This window comes from Nasonia vitripennis, chromosome 5, assembly GCF_009193385.2.
Source record: "Nasonia vitripennis strain AsymCx chromosome 5, Nvit_psr_1.1, whole genome shotgun sequence".
In the NCBI taxonomy this organism is placed as follows: Eukaryota; Metazoa; Arthropoda; class Insecta; order Hymenoptera; family Pteromalidae; genus Nasonia; species Nasonia vitripennis.
The window spans coordinates 16448797-16468215 of NC_045761.1; the positions used below are offsets into that span (position 1 = coordinate 16448797).

At 44.6% G+C, this 19419-nt stretch overlaps 1 protein-coding gene across 1 annotated transcript in view; it reads left to right on the forward strand.

Moving 5' to 3' along the window:
• Nucleotides 1–19419, forward strand: part of LOC100116518 (diacylglycerol O-acyltransferase 1) — an 86270-nt gene that overhangs the window by 3509 nt on the left and 63342 nt on the right. The window contains exon 2 of the mRNA XM_001600943.6: nt 17611–17739. Coding sequence (XP_001600993.2) covers nt 17611–17739 — 129 coding nt within the window. The remainder of the gene's footprint in view (nt 1–17610; nt 17740–19419) is intronic.

The following is a 19419-nucleotide window of genomic DNA, read 5'->3' on the forward strand; positions in this document are numbered from 1 at the left end:
TTGCATGTTTGATGTACACATTCGAATGCATATATATGTCTATACTTCGGGGGTGATGGGGGAGGGCGTCCTCGGCGACGACGGCACATACGCGTATACACGTGTAGTAGACATTCGTATTCACGAAGCGACGAGCCCAAAGTCGCGAGTCGAGACATGAATTATTCAAAGTCAAATCGTCGACGACGACGGGGAACTGCCGAGAAATATAAGGCCCACCTGCTCGCGCGAGCTTGGATAGATCTGCCTCTTTCGACCATACGCATGACTTATGCGATGACGATATTTTTACTCGTCGCGCTAAGTGCATATCTCGGCGAAGAGAGAATCGAGTGTAGTCGTAAATTTTTTCTGCCTATGATGATAATATAGATTCTCGCCGGCGGTGACAAGGTCGATCAATACAGTTTCTTCTGATGGAAGAATCTCGAGCGCGCGGTGTAGATATAAAATGTTAATTCTTGCTCGAGAGCTGTTCAAAGCGGACTTAAGTCAAGCCTCTTTCTTATAGGGCAAGTCTCTCTTTTCCCGCGAGCAACTTTTACTGTTATTAAAATTAAATTTAAATCATTTAACACTTTCGGGACGGCGAGTAGCCTTTAAACATGAGATTTTAAAATCTTATACAAGTCTCGCACGCACGATACTATATTCATGCCGGAATCGTGATATTTTACGATTTCTGTAAGCGCGCAGTATATCGCGATTGTGACAGTCCTTTTTTCCCCGCAGCACATGAGACGATTCGAATCTGTGCGCGAACGACGACGTTTTTAGCGCGCGTTTTTACCGTAATAGCAGCCTGCGACCGGTCAGCCTTCATTCATAATGTTGCGCGCGCGAGTTCTCTTATTGACGAGCGACCTTGAAGCGTAATAGTAGCTTTTGCTTGTTTTGTACAAACTCACGGGTTGGCGATCTTGGATTAGGCATTATCAAACGCGGCGCGCGTTATGTAATATACGCACTTTGCACGCTTCGCTGTGTCTTATCTTATCGTAGCTCATTACACTTTCACGCATAGAAAAACAATGTGAATCGACGCATTTTATCTGTGTAACGTATACATTTTCTGTCGCTCGCAAATGCGCCTTATCCATAAATTAAAATCAGCGGCGAGCAAAAAGAAGAATAACGCCGGTAATTCGAATCTTCTCGTAGACGCGCGTATAAAAAAGCCAGACACTCGGTTCGATGAGCAGCTATACTGTTTTTTTTCTAGCAACGCATAAAAAGCCGCAGCGTAGAAATAAAACCAATAACTTTTTGGCGCGGCAGCCGCCGCTCAATCCCCTTGCGTAAGCCTCTCTATATTACTATTGTGTGATACATTGCACTCGTTCTCTTTCTCTCTTACTCGGCCGAAAACGAAAGCCAAAGGGAAGAAGCAGAGGAGGAGACGAAAAACGTTGATGCGCTACAACTCTATCCTCTTTCCATCCCTTTTTGTTCAGCTCTCGCCGTAGGACAGACAGACGCGGAGCGAATTGTACTATATCTGTATACACACTGCGCTGAGATTGAGTCGAGAGAAGAGGGAGGGGGGTCGGGCGCAAAAAGCCACTTGCGCGAATGACGTCGCGCTAGATAAACTTATTAATCTTCTAAAACGAGCAAACGACTCAGCCAGAGCCAAGAGAGAGAGAGAGAGAGAGAGAGAGAGAGAGAGAGAGAGAGAGTGAGAGAGAGAGAGAGAGAGAGAGAGAGAGAGGGGGACAGAGACATGCAAATGCGAGCCCGAGCCCTTGACGCTTTTAGTATTTGCCTCTTCGGCCTTTCGCCGGGTGTAGGAGAGAAAGAGCATCAGCGGTCCACGTAATGCTGAAATACTGCGCCTCTTGTAATTAATCAATTTTCTTTGGCTATTCGTCGGCGAGAAGTCTTTCTTCCCCTCGGACTGCTAGTGTTTTTCTCGATTTGCCCAGCTTGTCGTCGCTTGATATTACAGCTGCTACTGTTGCAAATATTTATTACGAGCGCAAGTGCGGGGGAATGTCCAGGCGCAAGAAATTATATAATTTGTTTAATGAACTCACCGGCTGACTGACGGTGAATATGCACTAAATTACTCGCTGACTACTTAGTGTAGTACTTCAGTAGCTTTTTCCACGGAATGTATAAGCAGATATGCATGCATATGGCTTTGCGTAAAAGCTAATTTTTCGGAATTCGCATCAATTGTAGTTAATGGATCTAATGGAGAGGTATGAGCAGGCGTGTTTTTTTTTGCAACGTATGCGCAATTAATTAAAGCAGTTAATTATAAGATTATGGAATATAGCAGCATCAATATTTTCGCGAACTCTCTGATGTTGTTATATTCACTTTGAGGATAAATATAATTAAGTTTATAACATGATAGAGAAATTTTTTAACAGCATTATATCGTCGCACCCTACGAAGAGTAGCACTGTTCAAATTTCCCGTCATAAGTAGCACAACTCATTTGACGCATGCTAGACTAGCACAACTCAAAATTTCCTGCGAAGACTAGCACAACTCGCGCATTTGCCGCGAAAACTAGCACAGATCAAACTTTAAACAACGAATTTCTATAAAAATTTCCCGATTTTTGCGAAAATGTCCCTAATGAACATTTTTAAATGTTCACAATTTACAAATTTTTACCGAATTTAAAATTGTTTTCATAAATACAATAATTTTTTACAAGCATTTTATAAATTTTTCACTTTTTTTAGAAATTTTCGAAACATTTTAAAACTTTGAGGTTTGTCTGTCTTTGTCCGAGGTTTTCATTAACTTAACTAACCCAATAATCCAATAAAAACGTAAAATACTGACATTTTAAGTTGTGCTACTCTTGGCGGCATTTCCGAACAGTGCTACGCTATATACTTACATTATGGGTGATTAATATATCCAAAATATACGTTTATACTATAAGGAAATGTTAAAAGTCTGTTACAATGATAATTACTAGGTCGGTAAAATTTATCCTACATAAAAATCTAGTAAAAATCATCATATTCGCGAATTCGGTAATTAAAAAACCATGCTTTTTCTTTTATCGACTTGCTGTACTAAAAATCGTAATATGTATTTTTATGTTAATCCACAGCCACTATCACTTTATCCACTTACGTTGTTCTATTTATCCTAGAGCTCATAATCAGCCAAACTCAATTTCCACAAAAAAAGAGATACATTTATTTATCCAAAAGAATCACCAAAAAAAGACGCAGCAGTAACGAACCATTAGTCGTGTTCCACAAGCATTCTGCTCCGCCATTCAAACAAAGGATTCGGAAAACCGAATTATTCAAGCACTCGCCAGGGGAGAAAGCACTCGGTCGCGCTAAACGACACTTGACCTAAAATCCTTCATTACACGAGCGCGTTGGCTGATATTCCTAAAATAATGGAAAAAACACCGGCGGCGGAGCTCCATAACGCCTCGTAACGAAGTAAAACTTTTCCGCGCGTAGATAAAAGAGAAAGCGCGCCGCTGACGACACAATGGCTCGCCGTCGCTTCTTCCTTAGCGTGGGAGTCAAAGCGAGCGAAAAAAGACGAGGAGAAGGCGAGACGCGCAAGGGGAGAAGAAGAATCTCGACGCGAGCGCGCGCGCGAGCCTTGTAATGAGCTGCAAATAAGAGATCCGTCCTTCTCGAAATCATTTTAAGAGCCCCACTGTCGTCGTCTTCCTCGTCGTTCTTTCTCGAATGACTCAGCTCGAGAGTGGGCGAAGGAGAAAACGCTAGACAGTATGGTGGTGTGGAGAGATAGTGCGTTCGCTTTTTCTATAAAAGAAAGCACCGATCCTTTTCCTTCCGCTCTTCATCAAGCGTCTTTACTCTGCTGCTGTGTACAGTATACCTGCAGCTTCCGCAAGCACGCGTGCGTGTCTCTCATATGGGACACGCCTACGTATACCTTTTTCTCCTCTCCCTTCCGCGAACGAACGGAAGTTATATTTACTTAGGGCTCGTTGTTTGCCGAGCACTCGCTTGTTTTCGTCCAACTTTGCAATTAGACGCGCTCGCGATAGGTAGAAATGTAGAGAGAGAGAGAGAGCTTTTCTTCTCTCCGCTCTCTCAGCTTGAAGCTCTATATCCACCCTCTCAGAGCTGCAGCTATTCTTTTTTTCTTTCCCCCATTCCTCTCTTTCATTCTCTCTCTCTCTCTCTCTCTCTCTCTCTCTCTCTCTCTCTCTCTCTCTCTCTCTCTCTCTACCTATATACCGATCGTCGCCCGAAGAGGCTCGCCGTATGATGAAAGCTCCGTGGGCGTGATTTTCGTTTTTTCGCACTTGACGCATTAAAGTTCGTTACTCCAGCAGCAGGGCGCAGAGCGTTTCTTCTCCGGCGAGTTTTTTTCTCGCGAACGCGAAAGCTGCGGCGGCGGCTCTCTGAGTGTCGATAAAAAACGTACTTTATTTGACCCTTTGACGCGCGCTGCGCCGCACGCCGCGGAAACTTTTTTATTTCCAGAAGTATATTTCGCGGTAATTGAGAGTCAACGCGCCAACAACTTGGAAATTCGAAGCGAGTGCTTTTTAGATAATGGCCGCCGGGGCTTTACTCTCTACCTCGTAAATAAAGCCTCTACGTAAGTTTTTCACTGGCCTTATAGGCCAAGCAATAGAGCTTCAAATGATTGATTTTTTGACATAAAAACTACTTGCAAACCGCCTATACCATCACGTGCAGGGCAGTCCATAGTTTATTCCCACTATGTTTCCTACTCGAAAACGTCATTTGTTAATTTTGTATAAACAATTATTATCAAAAAATCGCGTTTTTTTCGTTTTTTTATTATAAAATGTAAACTATTGAAGCAATGTTAATAGTGTCAATGGATGGATTGTAGAGAATTGAATTACGAAGAGAATGAGAGGTGGATCGACCCGATTGGACAATTAGAACCGGAGCAAATCCGGAAAACTGCAATATTTTCGCGGAGTGCTGTATGCGTTTGAGGTCGTCCGATTGAAATTTAGAAAACGGATTTGGAAAGTAGACGTGAACAGCAACAAAACGTCTATTCTGATTTTTCAATCAAACGCGTTTAAGTGGGTGAAACAATATTGCGAACATGAGCAAAAACGGCCAAGCGCGCGAGAACGGTCGAGTGGTGGGGGGGCAGTCCGGAGCTGAGGGGAAATGTATATATAGTAATAGGCGCGCGCTGCGCCCAACTTATAATTCTTTTCATTTAATTATCTCAGCGTCTACTGCTGATATTTGATTGATTTTTTGTTTGATGTTAGGGTATCGGAAACTGAAGAATTCGATTCTTGACTCAGATTTTATGAGTGATGGAAGAATAAGCAGGTATTCCATGTTTTACCATCAGTTTCGTTGCTGTTCACGTCTACTTTCCAAATCCGTTTTCTAAATTTCAATCGGACGACCTCAAACGCATACAGCACTCCGCGAAAATATTGCAAAAAAAAATTCAAACGGGGATTGTGCAAAAACTACTAATCCGACAGAGCCCAGGTTTCGCACACATAAAGTAGACATTAATAACTACTACAGTGCAAAATTTCAGTTCTTAATATTGAAAAATGGCGGAATTATGAATTTTTTAAGAAAATGCTAAATTTTCCGGGTTTTCTCCGGTTCTAATTGTCCAATCGGATCGATCCACCTCTCATTCTCTTGATAATTCAATTCTCTACAATTCATCCCTTGGCACTATTAACATTGCTTCAATAGTTTACATTTTATAATAAAAAAACGAAAAAAAACGCGATTTTTTGATAATAATTGTTTATACAAAATTAACAAATGACGTTTTCGAGTAGGAAACATAGTGGGAATAAACTATGGACTGTCCTGCACGTGATGGTATAGGCGGTTTGCAAGTAGGTTTTATGTCAAGGATGTCTCTCTATTGCTTGGCCTATTAAAATCTTGTTTATTATCGGGCGCATTTCTCCTTTTTACCGCGTCGTTCCGCATCAGCTCAGCTTCGAGGGCCGCGGCAACTCTGCGAAAAATCGAAACTCCGAATGGAATTTTTTTTCTCCCCGAAAAGCTTCCTCGCCGCCGCGCGACGACAGAGGTAAGACTTCCGGCGTCTAATCGGATCGACCTGTCCCTACTCCCTCGAGCAATACAACGCTCTGACAAATTATTTTAACAAGGACCGCGCCTCGCGCACTTTGCCCAGCTGAAAGCCTCGTCGCGGCGGTCTATAAAAAATGATGCAATAACCAAGCTCGGTCGAGATTTTCCTCCGCACATCCCCCAGAACTTTTAATCTCTCGCTCAATGTGTCCTCTCGTGTGCAGCCCAGGCGCTGCTACTGCAGGCTGGCGAAAAAAGGAAGGCGGCTCCTGGTTTTACATACGCGCACACATGCAGCGCGTTTAAGTTTTGAGAGGCGCCTGTACAACGGCGGGTGGGGGGGGGGGACACTGCGGAACGCCCGGGATTAACGTGTATAGCAGAGCGTCGTGTTTTGTTCCTCGCTGCAGGAATGTACGCCCCGAGAATAAGAGTATGTGTACACATCGCGCGCACGACAAAAAGTGCAAGTATTTTTGTACAGCTTTCTCTTCCCTTCACTCGGATATTCCCTCCGCTTCTCCGTTGTATCGTTATTTTGCTTCTATTCCGTCCCGATTCGATGCAGCTGGGTAAGAAATACCGTCGCTGTATCGTCGATCTATTGTTTTCTGTCTTTGGAAAGTAAAAGCTGCTGCGTAGTAACGCGATATTTTCCTTGCGAAATGCACGCGAGCATGGATTGAAGTTACTTACGCGTCGTATTAATTTCGTTTCATACACAGCACAGAAATAAAATGTCCGACTCGCTTACAACGAAATTCGTTCTCCGAACCCCGCGCATCCCCAAAAAATATCGATGAATAAAGAAAAGTTCGGAAATTCGCCGTTCTATTAGGCAGTAAGTGCGCGCGCGTATCGACGAGGCGGAGAAAAAAATTCCGACGAACCCTGCGCGAGAGTATACGGCCTAATACCGCGGGCAATATAAAAATTGCATGAGATACATCCCGGGCGTTTTTATTCGCGAAAAGCAATTTACATAAACGAGAGGAGGCTCCAAAAGTGGCACGCGAGACAGCGAGCTGGCGAACACCTGCTGGACTTTTTTTTAAATACATATATTCAAGACTCCGAGGAAATTTCCGATTTCAAGATATGGAACGGAGGAATATTACTTCCATTTTCGCGCTCGCTGGCTCCTCGTTTTTTCCTCTCTCCTCTCCCCCGTCTCGATACTTAGAGGTGCGATGGAGCCGCGCCGCGCCGATATTCTCGATTTCCTCTCGAAGCTGCGCCTCCGCGCTGTGTGCGGATCTCGAGAGCGTCAAAAGTAAGTGCTTCCTCTCCAGCGGCAGCCGTTCCTTCTCGCTTTTCTTCCGCATATACCTGGCCACCACTGGTGCGACTATGTATCAGTTATCGCATTCGAAAAGTCAAACAGACACACTGCTTGGGATGGAAAAACAATGTCGCGGCGAGCTTCCAATCTAGGCCCGAACAAAGCGGCCAATCTCTTGCCGTATCTCTCCTGCATCCGAAATGAAAACTCTCAGGCGCGCGATATTTCTTCTATGCCAGCCTCGGAAAGGCGTAGTGAAACACACGCGGAAACAAAAGATTTGGCACCTTTATCTTTTACGAGGGGCCTCGCAGCCGTAGCGCGCCGGCTGCTTTAAGCTTTAGCTACGAGCCCCGCTGGGATAACCCCCCTTGTATCCCATAAACGCTGGCTGGCTGGCTGCTAAGCAAATAGTCTCCGTCTCGACGCCTTTGGCTCTGTACTCTTTGTCTATCTCTCTCCTTCCATCCTCGTATAACGTTCGCGCGCGCGCGACTCTTCGTCTCTGGGAGAATCGCGATAGAGCCATTCCAGCCAGCCGCCGCGGCTAAGCAGCTCGAGAGCGGAGGGAATTTCTCAGCGATACACGCGCGCGGAGAGAAATTACGCAAATTCAATTTTCGATTCCCGATGCCGCGTGTGTTATCATAAGGGGGCGGCAATCTTGGAACGGGATCTCCGCGAGAGCGAGGGCGGAGAGGCGTAATCGAATTTTTAATGACCAACCGGGGGCGCGTTATTGGCCATCGAGAGCTCTCGCAAGTTTTACTGGAAGAATTTTAAGAATTGATACGGCCCGGGAGAGCCCCGTTTAATGATATTCATTGAAAGCTAAATTTGTTTTTCGAGCTTTGGCGTTTGCACTGTATAGACCGCCTACGATTCGATTTACTGCAAATTGAAGCTTTTAATTATGAATCGCTGGCTCGGCAGCTGCACGCTAATGCATCGACCTTGTTTATTTCTATTTTTGCGATAAGCAGCTGCAGCCCTGAATCATTTAAAATAGTCGAAATCAAAGTTGTATGCCGCTTCCGGTGCATTTTCGATTCCGTCTGAAATTTTCAGTCGTTAATCAACCAACACAAACAAAGAACTGTCTCTCACTCGGAAAGAGCATTTTGGGCTCGATTTCAGAAGAGACCTCTTCCGAAAAACGAAGGAACCGACCATCTGTCCCGCATTGGCTCCCTTCTTCACTGTGGTAAAAGAACAATCGAATTTTTTCCGCCCGACAAGCTCAAAACGCATCCCCGCGGCCGTGAAAAAAGAGTCCGGCGCGCGACAGAAGCGCGCTCGATTTTTTCCGCCCGCCGAGTCCATAATCAACGATGCAGATCGGCAGGCGTAAATTGGCTTTTACGCTTCGGCGTTTATATTTATTCCATGTGTGAGCTCTACACTTTTTTTCGCTCATCGAAGATCTCCCGCGTGGTAGTGCGCGCACGGCAGAGAGAAGCGAACGAAAAAAATTCACGAGCCATTGGCTCTACACTGGAGATTCGGCGCGACGCTCTACGCTCGGATAATTATACCAAAACAGCGGTCGCGTGTGCAGCGCAGAGCTTTTTCTCTCGTCGGGAAAAAGCAGAGCGACGACGGTCCTTTATTTGAACGTCGCTGTCCGGCTATTATTCCCGATGCAACCAGGCACCTGCACCACGGCGTTTAAAGCTCGGCTCGTTTGATGCCTGGCCACTGTAATCCTTCGAATCGGAGCTTTATTCCCGCGCTGAAATGCTCGCGCGCGAGTGTCGAAGCTTTGTGAAAGGCCTCGAGCCTAGCTTCTCTCTCTCTCTCTCTCTCTCTCTCTCTCTCTCTCTCTCTCTCTCTCTCTCTCTCTCTCTCTCTCTCTCTCTATTGTATATTCGTATCGGCAGATTAGATGAAAGCTTCGCTCGGCTGCTGCGGCGTTTTGCGAGATTCAATAAAAGCGCCCGCGGCGACGAACGACTGACTTTCGATTCCGCGCGGACAATGGCCGCCGGGGTGGGGGATTTATTTCTCGCGATTAATTGAGGAAAAGTTCCGCTCGGTCGGATATTGCCAGACCACCGCGGTGCATTACCAACGCGCGATGCTTTACACGTTATCCATACATGATTTTGCAATAAAATCGGACTCTCGGTCTGCGCGCGCCATTACCGTTTGGGCCGATGAAATCGTCGTTTTCGCGTGCGAGCTCGCTCGAGTAATGCTCCGCGCGGAATTTGATCCACGATACGCGCTGCACCGAGAGTGACAGAGGGGGAGAAACGCATGCGACGCGTCACGGAGATGCAGCAGCAGCACATAATAATAGTCGCTGCTAAGAACGCCCGCGTATATCAAGGATCAATCAGGCCCATGATCAGTGGAGCAAGTAGCGCGCTCAGAGAGAACACAGCGCTTCCCTCGTTTGTACTCTCTGCATAGGGTACGTCGAGCGACAGTTAAGCGGAAGCGAATGCTCGGCTGATTTATTACGCGCGAGCGTCGCCCCATCGAGGCGTTAATTTAACCCCCAACGACAGCACAGGAAGAGAGACAGCGAGAGTATGGAAAAAGTCCTCCGCCGCCAGACGGAACCGCTCATGCATATGAGATTTCTCACCGACAGCTCTCTCTCTCCCTCTCTCTCTCTTTCTCTCTAGCTCGCGCCGATGTGCACATGTATACGTGTACAATGACGTAGAGACACTTGAGAACAGAGGGAGAGAGGTGCGTACGGAACTTTGCTCGGATTGTTGTCTGCTTCGACGACTGTCTGCGTGCAGCGTGCCCTCCTCCTCCTCCCTCATTCTATTAATTATCGCAATCTCCCATAAATTCCGAATACATGCACGCGGCTGCCTGCGGAGGGGCGTGAAAGCTCGCGAGCAGGTAATTACGCAAGCTGCGCGAATAGCAGTCTCGCAACCGGCTAAACAAGAGCCGAGGATTAAGGCCTCGCGTCGTCGTCGTCGTTGTTCGCGCTGCGTGTGTGTGAGAGAGAGACTGCTGATGCCGGGTCAGGAAGAGAAAGTTCGCTGCGGTTGCGAAAGCTATTTCCACGTGATGGCTGCGCAGTGTTTTCAATTTTCAGATGTTTTTCAAAGCGTTTCGCCTTTGACGAGCTTTGTTGTTTGTGTCGGATTTTCGGATCCATACCGCGAGGAGATAAAGACTAATGGAAGTTCTATCGAAAAGCCGATTCATTTCAAACTAGTTTGTTTTGATGATTTTTTTTATTTGCCGAATAAAAAGATTCTTCATAACTCGTGCATCGAAAACGTGCTTTTCGCCTACGAAAAAGTGGAGCGAAAGGCCTTTTTAGTGTTTTTGTTGTGTATATGTACATACAAACACACCCAAACACACATATATACATATATCTTAAGGCGAAAGTGTTTTTTCCCTAGGGGCGAAAGTAGACAGCACTTTCGCCTCCAAAATTTTCAAAATTAATGAAATTTTTTGAATTTTCAAAATTTTTTGAATTTTCGATATTCTGCTTTTTTAGGCAGGCTAAAAAGAGCGATGCCCTGATTATAAAAATCACGGTACACAACAAGGGGCTTTTTCAGACTCGGATGATGATTGAGCACTCGTGTCCGTCTCATGCTCAATCATTATTCTCGCTTGAAAAAGCCAACTTTTGCCCCTAATTGTGTAATGTACTAATAATAAAGTTTAAGGAAACAGTGGATTTCGCACTAATATGGCTTCCTCCTAAGATTTGTAATAGTAACATTTTTAATTTCCCTGAAACTTCGTAGAAACGCATTTGAAGGTGTTCGGAATATATGAATTATGCTTTTTAGAAAATTCCGTGCGGATGGCTGTGCGTGTGTGTGTGTATGTACGTATACGCACATATACAACTGATTCTGAATTCGGGAAAAATTTTGTTTTATGATTCTGACCATTTTATGGACATACTGTAGCCATTTATTGGTTTTTGAAAAAAATATTTTTGTAATAGTGTATCTAAAAGAGCATACAATAGCCTACTTTTGTGCAAGATTTTCTAGATTGACCGTTCAGTTCAAATTTTATGCTAAAGGGGTAATTTAAAAAAAAATTAAATATCTTCAAAACTAAATCGTCAAACGTTTTGAAAAAAATTATGACAATAAAAAACAATAATATCTATTTGCTGTACAAATTTTAAACCATTTTGATAAGTAGTTTTTAAGCTGAAAATCGAAAACTAAAAAAATAGTATATTGTGCAACTAGGGGGGAAAATTGGCTTTTTCTAGCGAGGGTGATGTTTTGAGCACGAATAGGAGTCGAGGGCGCCGTAGGAGCCCGAGACGGACACGAGTGCTCAAAACATCACCCGAGTCTGAAAAAGTCGCTCCCCCTTGTTGCACACCGTACTTTTTATGATAAGTGCACGAATAGGCCACTTATCATGCATATGAAAGGAATGGGAAATTCGAGGACTTTTCAAAGTAAAACAATAGCATATTAAAACTTTTGAAAATTTCGAGAATTTCAAAAATTTTTTAAATTTCATAAATTTTGAAAATTTCGAAAATACTCATATAGATACACACATCCATCGAATAGGCTGCTGAGTGAGGAAAAAACTACTCCCTTGGGAGGAAAAAGTTTTTTCCTTCCAAGGGAGTAGTTTTTTCCTGCTGCTAAGAAAAACTCGATTTTCCATTTATTTTACATGCATGGAAAGTAGCCTTTTTCGTGCACGTGTCATGAAAATGGGGGTTTCATGTCGTACGATTACGGGAGTAAAAAGGCTCAAATTGAGTTAAAATTTTGGGACAATATCGATCTTTCGGATCACCTCGGCTAGCTTCTTTTTGCAGCTTATAAAACCGTTGAGTTACCCGTATACCCTGTATAACTGAAAATTACTATTTATGTTAAACCTTATAACTAGCTAACTAAAGTTCAGAATGTTTAAAGACAATTCCTGATTTTATGAGGTTATGAGGAGCCTACGGTATTTAAAATATTGAGGTTTAAATTTTTTCATGAAAATTATATGATTTGATATTGTGAGGGGGTGCTCCTTCAGTAAAATAATTAAGATTCAAATTATCTATTTGAACTATAAATTTTGTTGGAGGAAGCTACGTGCCAAAGAATTGGCAGCGATTCTGTTCTTTTATCGAACCTACGTGAAATATGAATAATATAACGAAAAATGTTGCTGAACTTTTTGTTATAGGTTCGGGCTTTTTTATCCATTAAATTTAGAGTAACTGACGTGTTTTGAAAAAGTTTTTTGCGTATGCTGCGCGAAGCATTTATTAGAAAAAAATAAATCATCCAATTTTGCTGGTTTTGATAGATTGAGTTTGTTTCATACCGAAAAAAATTCAAAAATTTCCATTGTTTTAAAAGTTTATAACTTTCCCGTGCATTACAGGGAGAGAAATGTATCAATAAATACTCCTACAATTTTCATCAAAAATTACTATACAAATATAGTAAAGAGGTCACAAACTCGACTTATAGTAAATTTTAGTATACGGTATAGTAAAATTTCAAATCATCAAATTTTACTATACTACATAGCAATTTTTACTATACCGCATACCAAATTTTGTGGATACTAAATCTTTTTAAAAATATATTTTTGTCGCTTTATGTGAAAAATATCGTTGAAGTTAGTGGCTATTTTCAAAAGTATGGTTTGCACGGTTATTTATCGATTCCTATATTTCAAATAGAAGAATTTGTCCCGTACTATACATTGAGTACATGCCGAAAAAAATTAGATAAGTACATAATAAATCCAAAATAAGCTCTCTAAACATCTTGCCTAACAAACTCATATTGGACAAAAAGACAAAGCCAATCTTATCTAATGCGCGATTTTTTTTCATAAATCCCTCTCACAATTCAACCCCCTCTCGGCATTCCTTCCTTCATCTAAATCTGACTGCCGGTTCAAGAATTGAGGCTGCTGTTGCTTCTTCTTCTGGCTCTCCTTATTCTTCAGCACGCCCCGGGGATATACAGTTGCGCGCACTAGCTTTTCTTTCTTAATTGCCCTTTCCACTTTCTCGCCCTTTCGTTATTTCTTGCGCAGCAGCAGCAGACACGAGCATTCAAAAGACTCTGCAGTGCAGCACTGTTATATGTATACCGAAGCGGCAGGGACGTCGTCCCGAGAAAGTAGAGGTTCGTCTTTCATTACTGCCGTGATGTAATTTGAATTGTAATGAAAAATAAAGCGAGGCTTCTCTCTTATTTTCCTTGACCAGACTCATTTCCCGTCTCCCGGCGCATTAAAATTAAATTTGCATATCAGACTCGGAAACGAGAAATCGTTGTCGTCGAGCTCGAAAACTTCGCATTTTTTCCAAGTTTAATTTACACGGCTTCGCAAAGCACTTCGCGATATTGCCCCGCCTTGTCGAATCCGATCCGCTGTAGTCATTTAGCGTGCAACTGATGCGTATAGTGTATGGGACAAGACTACATTAAAGTTAAAAAATAAACTGTGAAATCATTGTTGATCAGATATTATGACTTTATTTAAATCTCCTAACGATCCGGTCCTAGTGTGACCTTCTCTCACAAGTTGTCGCCGAGAACTGACGCTCTACTCATTAAACGCCGCCGAAAACTCGGGCCCGCTAAAACAAAAGCGCTTTCCCGAAGACTGCCGAAGGGACTCGAAGCAGTGCGCGCGCTCCTCTATATCTATAGCTGTACACATGCAGTCATGTGCCCACGCGAACGCCTCCCGCCACTCGACTCTCTGGCCTGACAGTCACAGATCAGCCCTTTAGCCTCTCCGCACTGAAAGTGACCCTCAAAATCCGCGGAGTAAAACTCTTAGAGGGAGTCGTCTAGGAATGATTATAAAATCACTCCTAACCGTATTGGCCTGAAGCCACGAATCGCCTTGTCGATTCGCGCATCTGAGAGCCAAATGACGGAGAAACGTTCGGTAAAACTACTAATAAGTAGAATATATTATTGATAAAGAATAAATACGTCGCACTTGCTTTTATCCCTAGCAGCCCTCAGTTACGTCCGGAACATATAGGAATCCGGCAAACAATTCATTAGAGCGAGGAAAAGTCTCGGCTGAAATGCGAAAGCCCACTCGCTCATCCGAAAACAATGAAGCGCGTGAGTGCAAGCTCTGCGCTTTTTCTCTTGGTTAAAATTTCAGCCTTCCAGAGTTGGGTGGATGTGCAGCCTCGGCTCCTCCCGAAAAACCGGAAATCGCTCGCGAATTTCGGAAGTGCGCAAATCCTCTTAACAATATCAATGTTTAAACGGGCTCGTACATTTGGCTTTCTTGGAACCATATAACAGCCAGCTCGGCCCAGCCACTTTCGAGCTTGGCTTTTGTCTGGCTCTATTGTCGTGTCGGCTTTATACACCGCAGTTCTTACTTCCTATGCGGTTTTCCCGTCTTCCGCCGTTCTCTCTCTCTCTCTCTCTCTCTCTCTCTCTCTCTCTTGGACTTTGCTCACGCTCGCGCGTACGAGCTACGGAGAGTGGCAGTGGGAGAGCAAGTTCGGAGCAGCAGCGATCGAGCAAATACTTGCAGGCCAAAGGCGGAGAATGCATCTCGTGCGCGTTGTGTGCACATCTCGCGAGCTTTACACGTTGACTCGGGCGATGAAGAATTCAGGCCGGGTCGAACTTCGCGCTCAAGATTCAGAATCCACACGATGTGGCTGTTATTATCCCCCGTATGACGTAGAGCGTGTCGAACAAAAGGGAAAGAGTTCTTAATTAAGACGCGGAACGATCACCTGCGGCTGCACCGGAGACTCTCGGAAGTTCCGAGTGTGGAATCCGACGAACTCATAGGTATAGTGTATGTTTGGAATGCCTGCTCTCATACTGGACTATACGTACCATCTGCCTCTCTACTACCCGGAAGCCGGGAAGCACGTCTTGTGTTTCCTTCTTCTTCTTAAAACTCGAAGCCGGCGCTGCAGTGGCGTATGGTATAACAGTTAGAAAAATCTTTTGCGCGAACGAACTTTTCACTAGGCTTTTTACTTTGAGGTGCGGCGCGCAAACTCGTCCAAAGGTGCAGAGAGCGTCCGCGCGTGTGTGCGCGCTCCAGTATTCAGCCAGCTGCGAAGCTCAGCCTTCGATGCTTTGGCGAAAAATCCAGTCAATCGCGAAAGTTTTGTAAATCTTTAAAAAGTCCAGGGGATCCACGGGTCCGAACTCCGACGTGAGATGCTGAAAACGTGTAGTAGCCAACTTTCGAATTTCTCTCTCGCCTTTCATGATAGCTCGTGTGTGGGTGTATAGTTTATTCATCGTCGCGCGCACTCTTTCGCGTGAATGTTTGATCGGGTCAAAAGTGCAACTCTCGTCGCCCGATCGAGTGTGTATAACAAATGCACATTTGGAATAAAGCGCGTGTACGTGTCCCTGTATTATAATAAGCGGAACGTGACAAATGATCGGCAATAAATCACGTAGGAACATAAGCGCATTAGCTGCGCGGCGATAGAGTCGCCCCCTGGGCTTCCTCGGGTGCGCGCGTTATCATTGCAACGCCGACAGACATCGCGGCCTCTTTTTTCCCTTCAAGACTAGATATACGTGCCATTCGAATACGCGTGTGTATAGAGATACAGAGGGATCCAAGCGGCGGTATCGCATCGCTTCTTGGGTCGAGCGAAGAATACGCGATTTATCTTGCGTATATACGCGCGCGGATGAGCGCACGCCGTCTGAATACATCTTCGACTGAGTGAGAGAGCGCGAGATCAAGGGCACGTCGCGAAATTCGCCCAACTATGAGTATAATGTATATTTTCTCGCGATGCAGGCGACGCCGGAAAGAGTCGAAAAAAGTCGAGCATGCCCTGGGCAAACGATTCTTTAAACGCGGCGGCGGCGCAAGGGATTTTCCCGCGGGTGCGCTGCGCGCAGGTTGAGAAACTTTTTACACTTAGCGTCGGAGAGGTCGAGTGACGGGCTTGTGTGCACCGTTTAAATTTTAATACTCGCTCTCTTGTTCTCGCAGGTATTATACGCGCGTGTGTCGCGCGTTGCTCATAGCTGATGTGATAAATGTCAGGCGGAAGGAGCAGCATCAATTTTTCCGGCAGCTCGGCGGGACGCGAGATATTTATATCCGAGAGCTTTTACATATATTTGGCTTTTTATTTTTACACGCGCCGTAGGCGCACTCCGCGGCGAGTATGCAGAGCGTGCTCGGGCGTAAGAGTCGCGCGCGACTCTTGAAGCGCGAACGGCAACTTTAAAAATGAAGAGCATCAATCGCTCGCGGCAGTAAAAGGGAATATCGCACGCGCACCCTTTCCATTTGACTTATTAAACGCGCCACGCGCGGCCCGCTGGCCACATCGATCCTGCAGCAGCAGCTCTCGAAAAAAGGCAGTGGCACACTCGACACGTCCTCCAGTGAAAGTGAATTTTTTAAAGAAAAGGGCTTTAATTTCTCCCTCCCCTACTCCTTTCCACGCGTGTAGCTATCCGTACAACAAGCGGCCTTAGTGGGCTTGGCTTGTATTAAAGATTCCACTAGGCCGTGCGTGCGCGTCTTGGGACGGATAAGTGGGCAGTGCTAACAATGCGTTGTCGTCGTCGTTGTCCCAATGCATGCATTTTGAATAGCCTCGCGCGCAAGAGGTGAAGCTGGAGGTAGACTCGGGGTCTGGAACAAAAGCCACTTGTCGCAGCCCGTATTCGCGTGGCTCGTACAGTGCGCTGCTATAGTAAAGTAGCCAAGATGTCGAGATGTGTGTGCGTGAAGGTGGGGGTGCAGGCGGCTATTCTCGGATCTTGTCGTGACGAGCTTCTTTACGCGTGGATGCGGTCTTTCTCTGGCGATGAATAATTTCTGAGCAATCGCTTAAAATTAGCAGTCTTTTTTAACGACGAAGCTCGTTATATATAACGTTCCTTTTTGTTCGAACGAGAATGGCCGTGAACAGGGTAGAAAACTAATGAACGGTTCGATTTTTAATTTCCGAGAGTTGGCTGTGATTGGAAAAGTTAATAACGCCCAGAAATATATGGTTCGTTATTTGTAGAAACATGTGAAGGGCCATTATTGCGCGCGATGAATTTATCGCTGAAAATACATCATATAAAACATGCCGGCGAAAAAAAACGTTCTATTAAAAACCGATACCAGGTTTCAAAATAAAACCAGAATGATTCGATCGCGCAGTAGAGGGAGGATATTAATCCCGCAGAAGAGCGACCCTCATTACAAATTTCATTTTTCATCCATCTCCGATGTAATTACGAAATTGAACAAAGTTCAGCTTTTCCTCCTTCTCTCTCTCTCTCTCTCTCTCTCTCTCTCTGTCTCACGACGACTACTTTCTTCACGTTGCAGGTGCCATCGTCCAAGGGACAGTCTCTTCTCGTGGAGCTCGGGCTTCGACAACTTCACGGGATTCGTCAACTGGGGCTTCCTGCTGCTGGGCATCGGCGGCATTCGCCTCTTATTGGAGAACTTTATAAAGTAAGTTTTCTCTCTCTCTCTCTCTTCCTTTTCCGCTATATAGCCTCTCTCTCCTCTGCTTCCTTCTCCCCGCTATATGATTAACCCCCGGCATTTCGCTTTGCCACGTACGAATCGTATCACGCGAGAGCGTAACGAAGCCATTTTTGTTCGCGGATAATTCCGCTCCGAGCGAAATTGCTCGCGATCGAAAGCTGATTGCCGGACGACTGCAGCGCTTTGTTATTAGAGCCGTGAGATTTATGGCGTGCCGCTAATGAAAAGCGAGAGCCGAGTCACTGGATACCGGCCAGATCTTAATAAAGGCATTTTTTCTCTCTCGACTCGCCCCGGCGCCAGGAACAGGCTTGCATTATTCTTTTGTGCCGAGGCGTGTGCGCCTGCAAGCTTGTCGAGGAGTCAATAGCCGGAGCTTTGCCGTGGATTAGTCGATAATTTGCAAACACGCTTCCGGCTGTTTGAGAACGTGACGGGATTACCGGCGCATAATAAGCTGGCTGTTTGGACAACTTAAAAACATACTGCTTGACTTGGCTTATAGTGTGGCGATACGTTTATTAACTGGCTGATCCGCTTCTGAGAGGTATTCTTCGGTCTATCATACATGACTAGTGAAAAACACCTCACAGGTCTTGAAGGAAAAGTAAATCGCGTGAAAAAAACCTTGGATACGTGCGATGATGCAGCCCTGATCGCAGCGTTTGATAACTCGCGATAAGAAGCGATATCATATATTGAACTCGACTCAGCGAAAATACGTTTGGATAATACGTGTACACATAACGATCGCCCATACAAATTCCTCTGCCGGCCGCAAGGCTACACAAATTTATGCAGTCTCAGATCTATAGTCGCAGGGGAGTTTGGCCACAAGAATTGGCGAGTTTCTCATGCACCACTGTGCGTATGATCGATTTATTCTCTGTGCAACAAAGTTTATATAGAAATTAGTTTGACGATTATAGCAAAGCTCGCGCGGGGCATGTTTGAGAACGAGAGTTTCGGGATCGCGCTCCCAAAAACAAACACGGGTCCTAACTTTCGCGGAAAAATTAGCTTGATTGATAGCTCCCTCGTTAATGATGGCGAATGTTGGGGAGATGCGTGTCTATGAGTGACAAAACTTTTGACAATTACGTGCTTCGACTTATTCTACAAACTCCGGACGCAGTGAGATAGAAACGAAATAAAATATCAACACGCATATCCACTAAATCTCTAACTCCCTAAAGCCTATTCTTCTATTTACGAAAAAAATTATTTTTATGTCAAAACTACACAAGATACGATTGGTGCTTGTTCTCGTAAAAATTATTCACGGGCCCTTACTTGGAGTCGGTTGTCAATATCGATCTCTTATTCTGTCATTGCGTCTCAAAATAAAGTGCTGCCATATTCTACACGATTTCGATTTGTTGAACCATTTTAAGCTCGTCATTGGAGTATACATACGCGGCTCAACCCTGAGAGACGTATTTGTTTATAGTTAATCCATATTTCTTTACTGATAGTCGCTACTTATATCGTAGAGAAAAAAATTAATATACAGATTAATACACAGATTTAATTTTGGCAATTTTAAAATAGTATAGTGTGCAAATAAAGGGGGAAATTTGCTTAGAGATTCCAATTTGGGAGGCGGACACGAGTGCTCAAAATATCACCCAAGTCTTAAAAAGC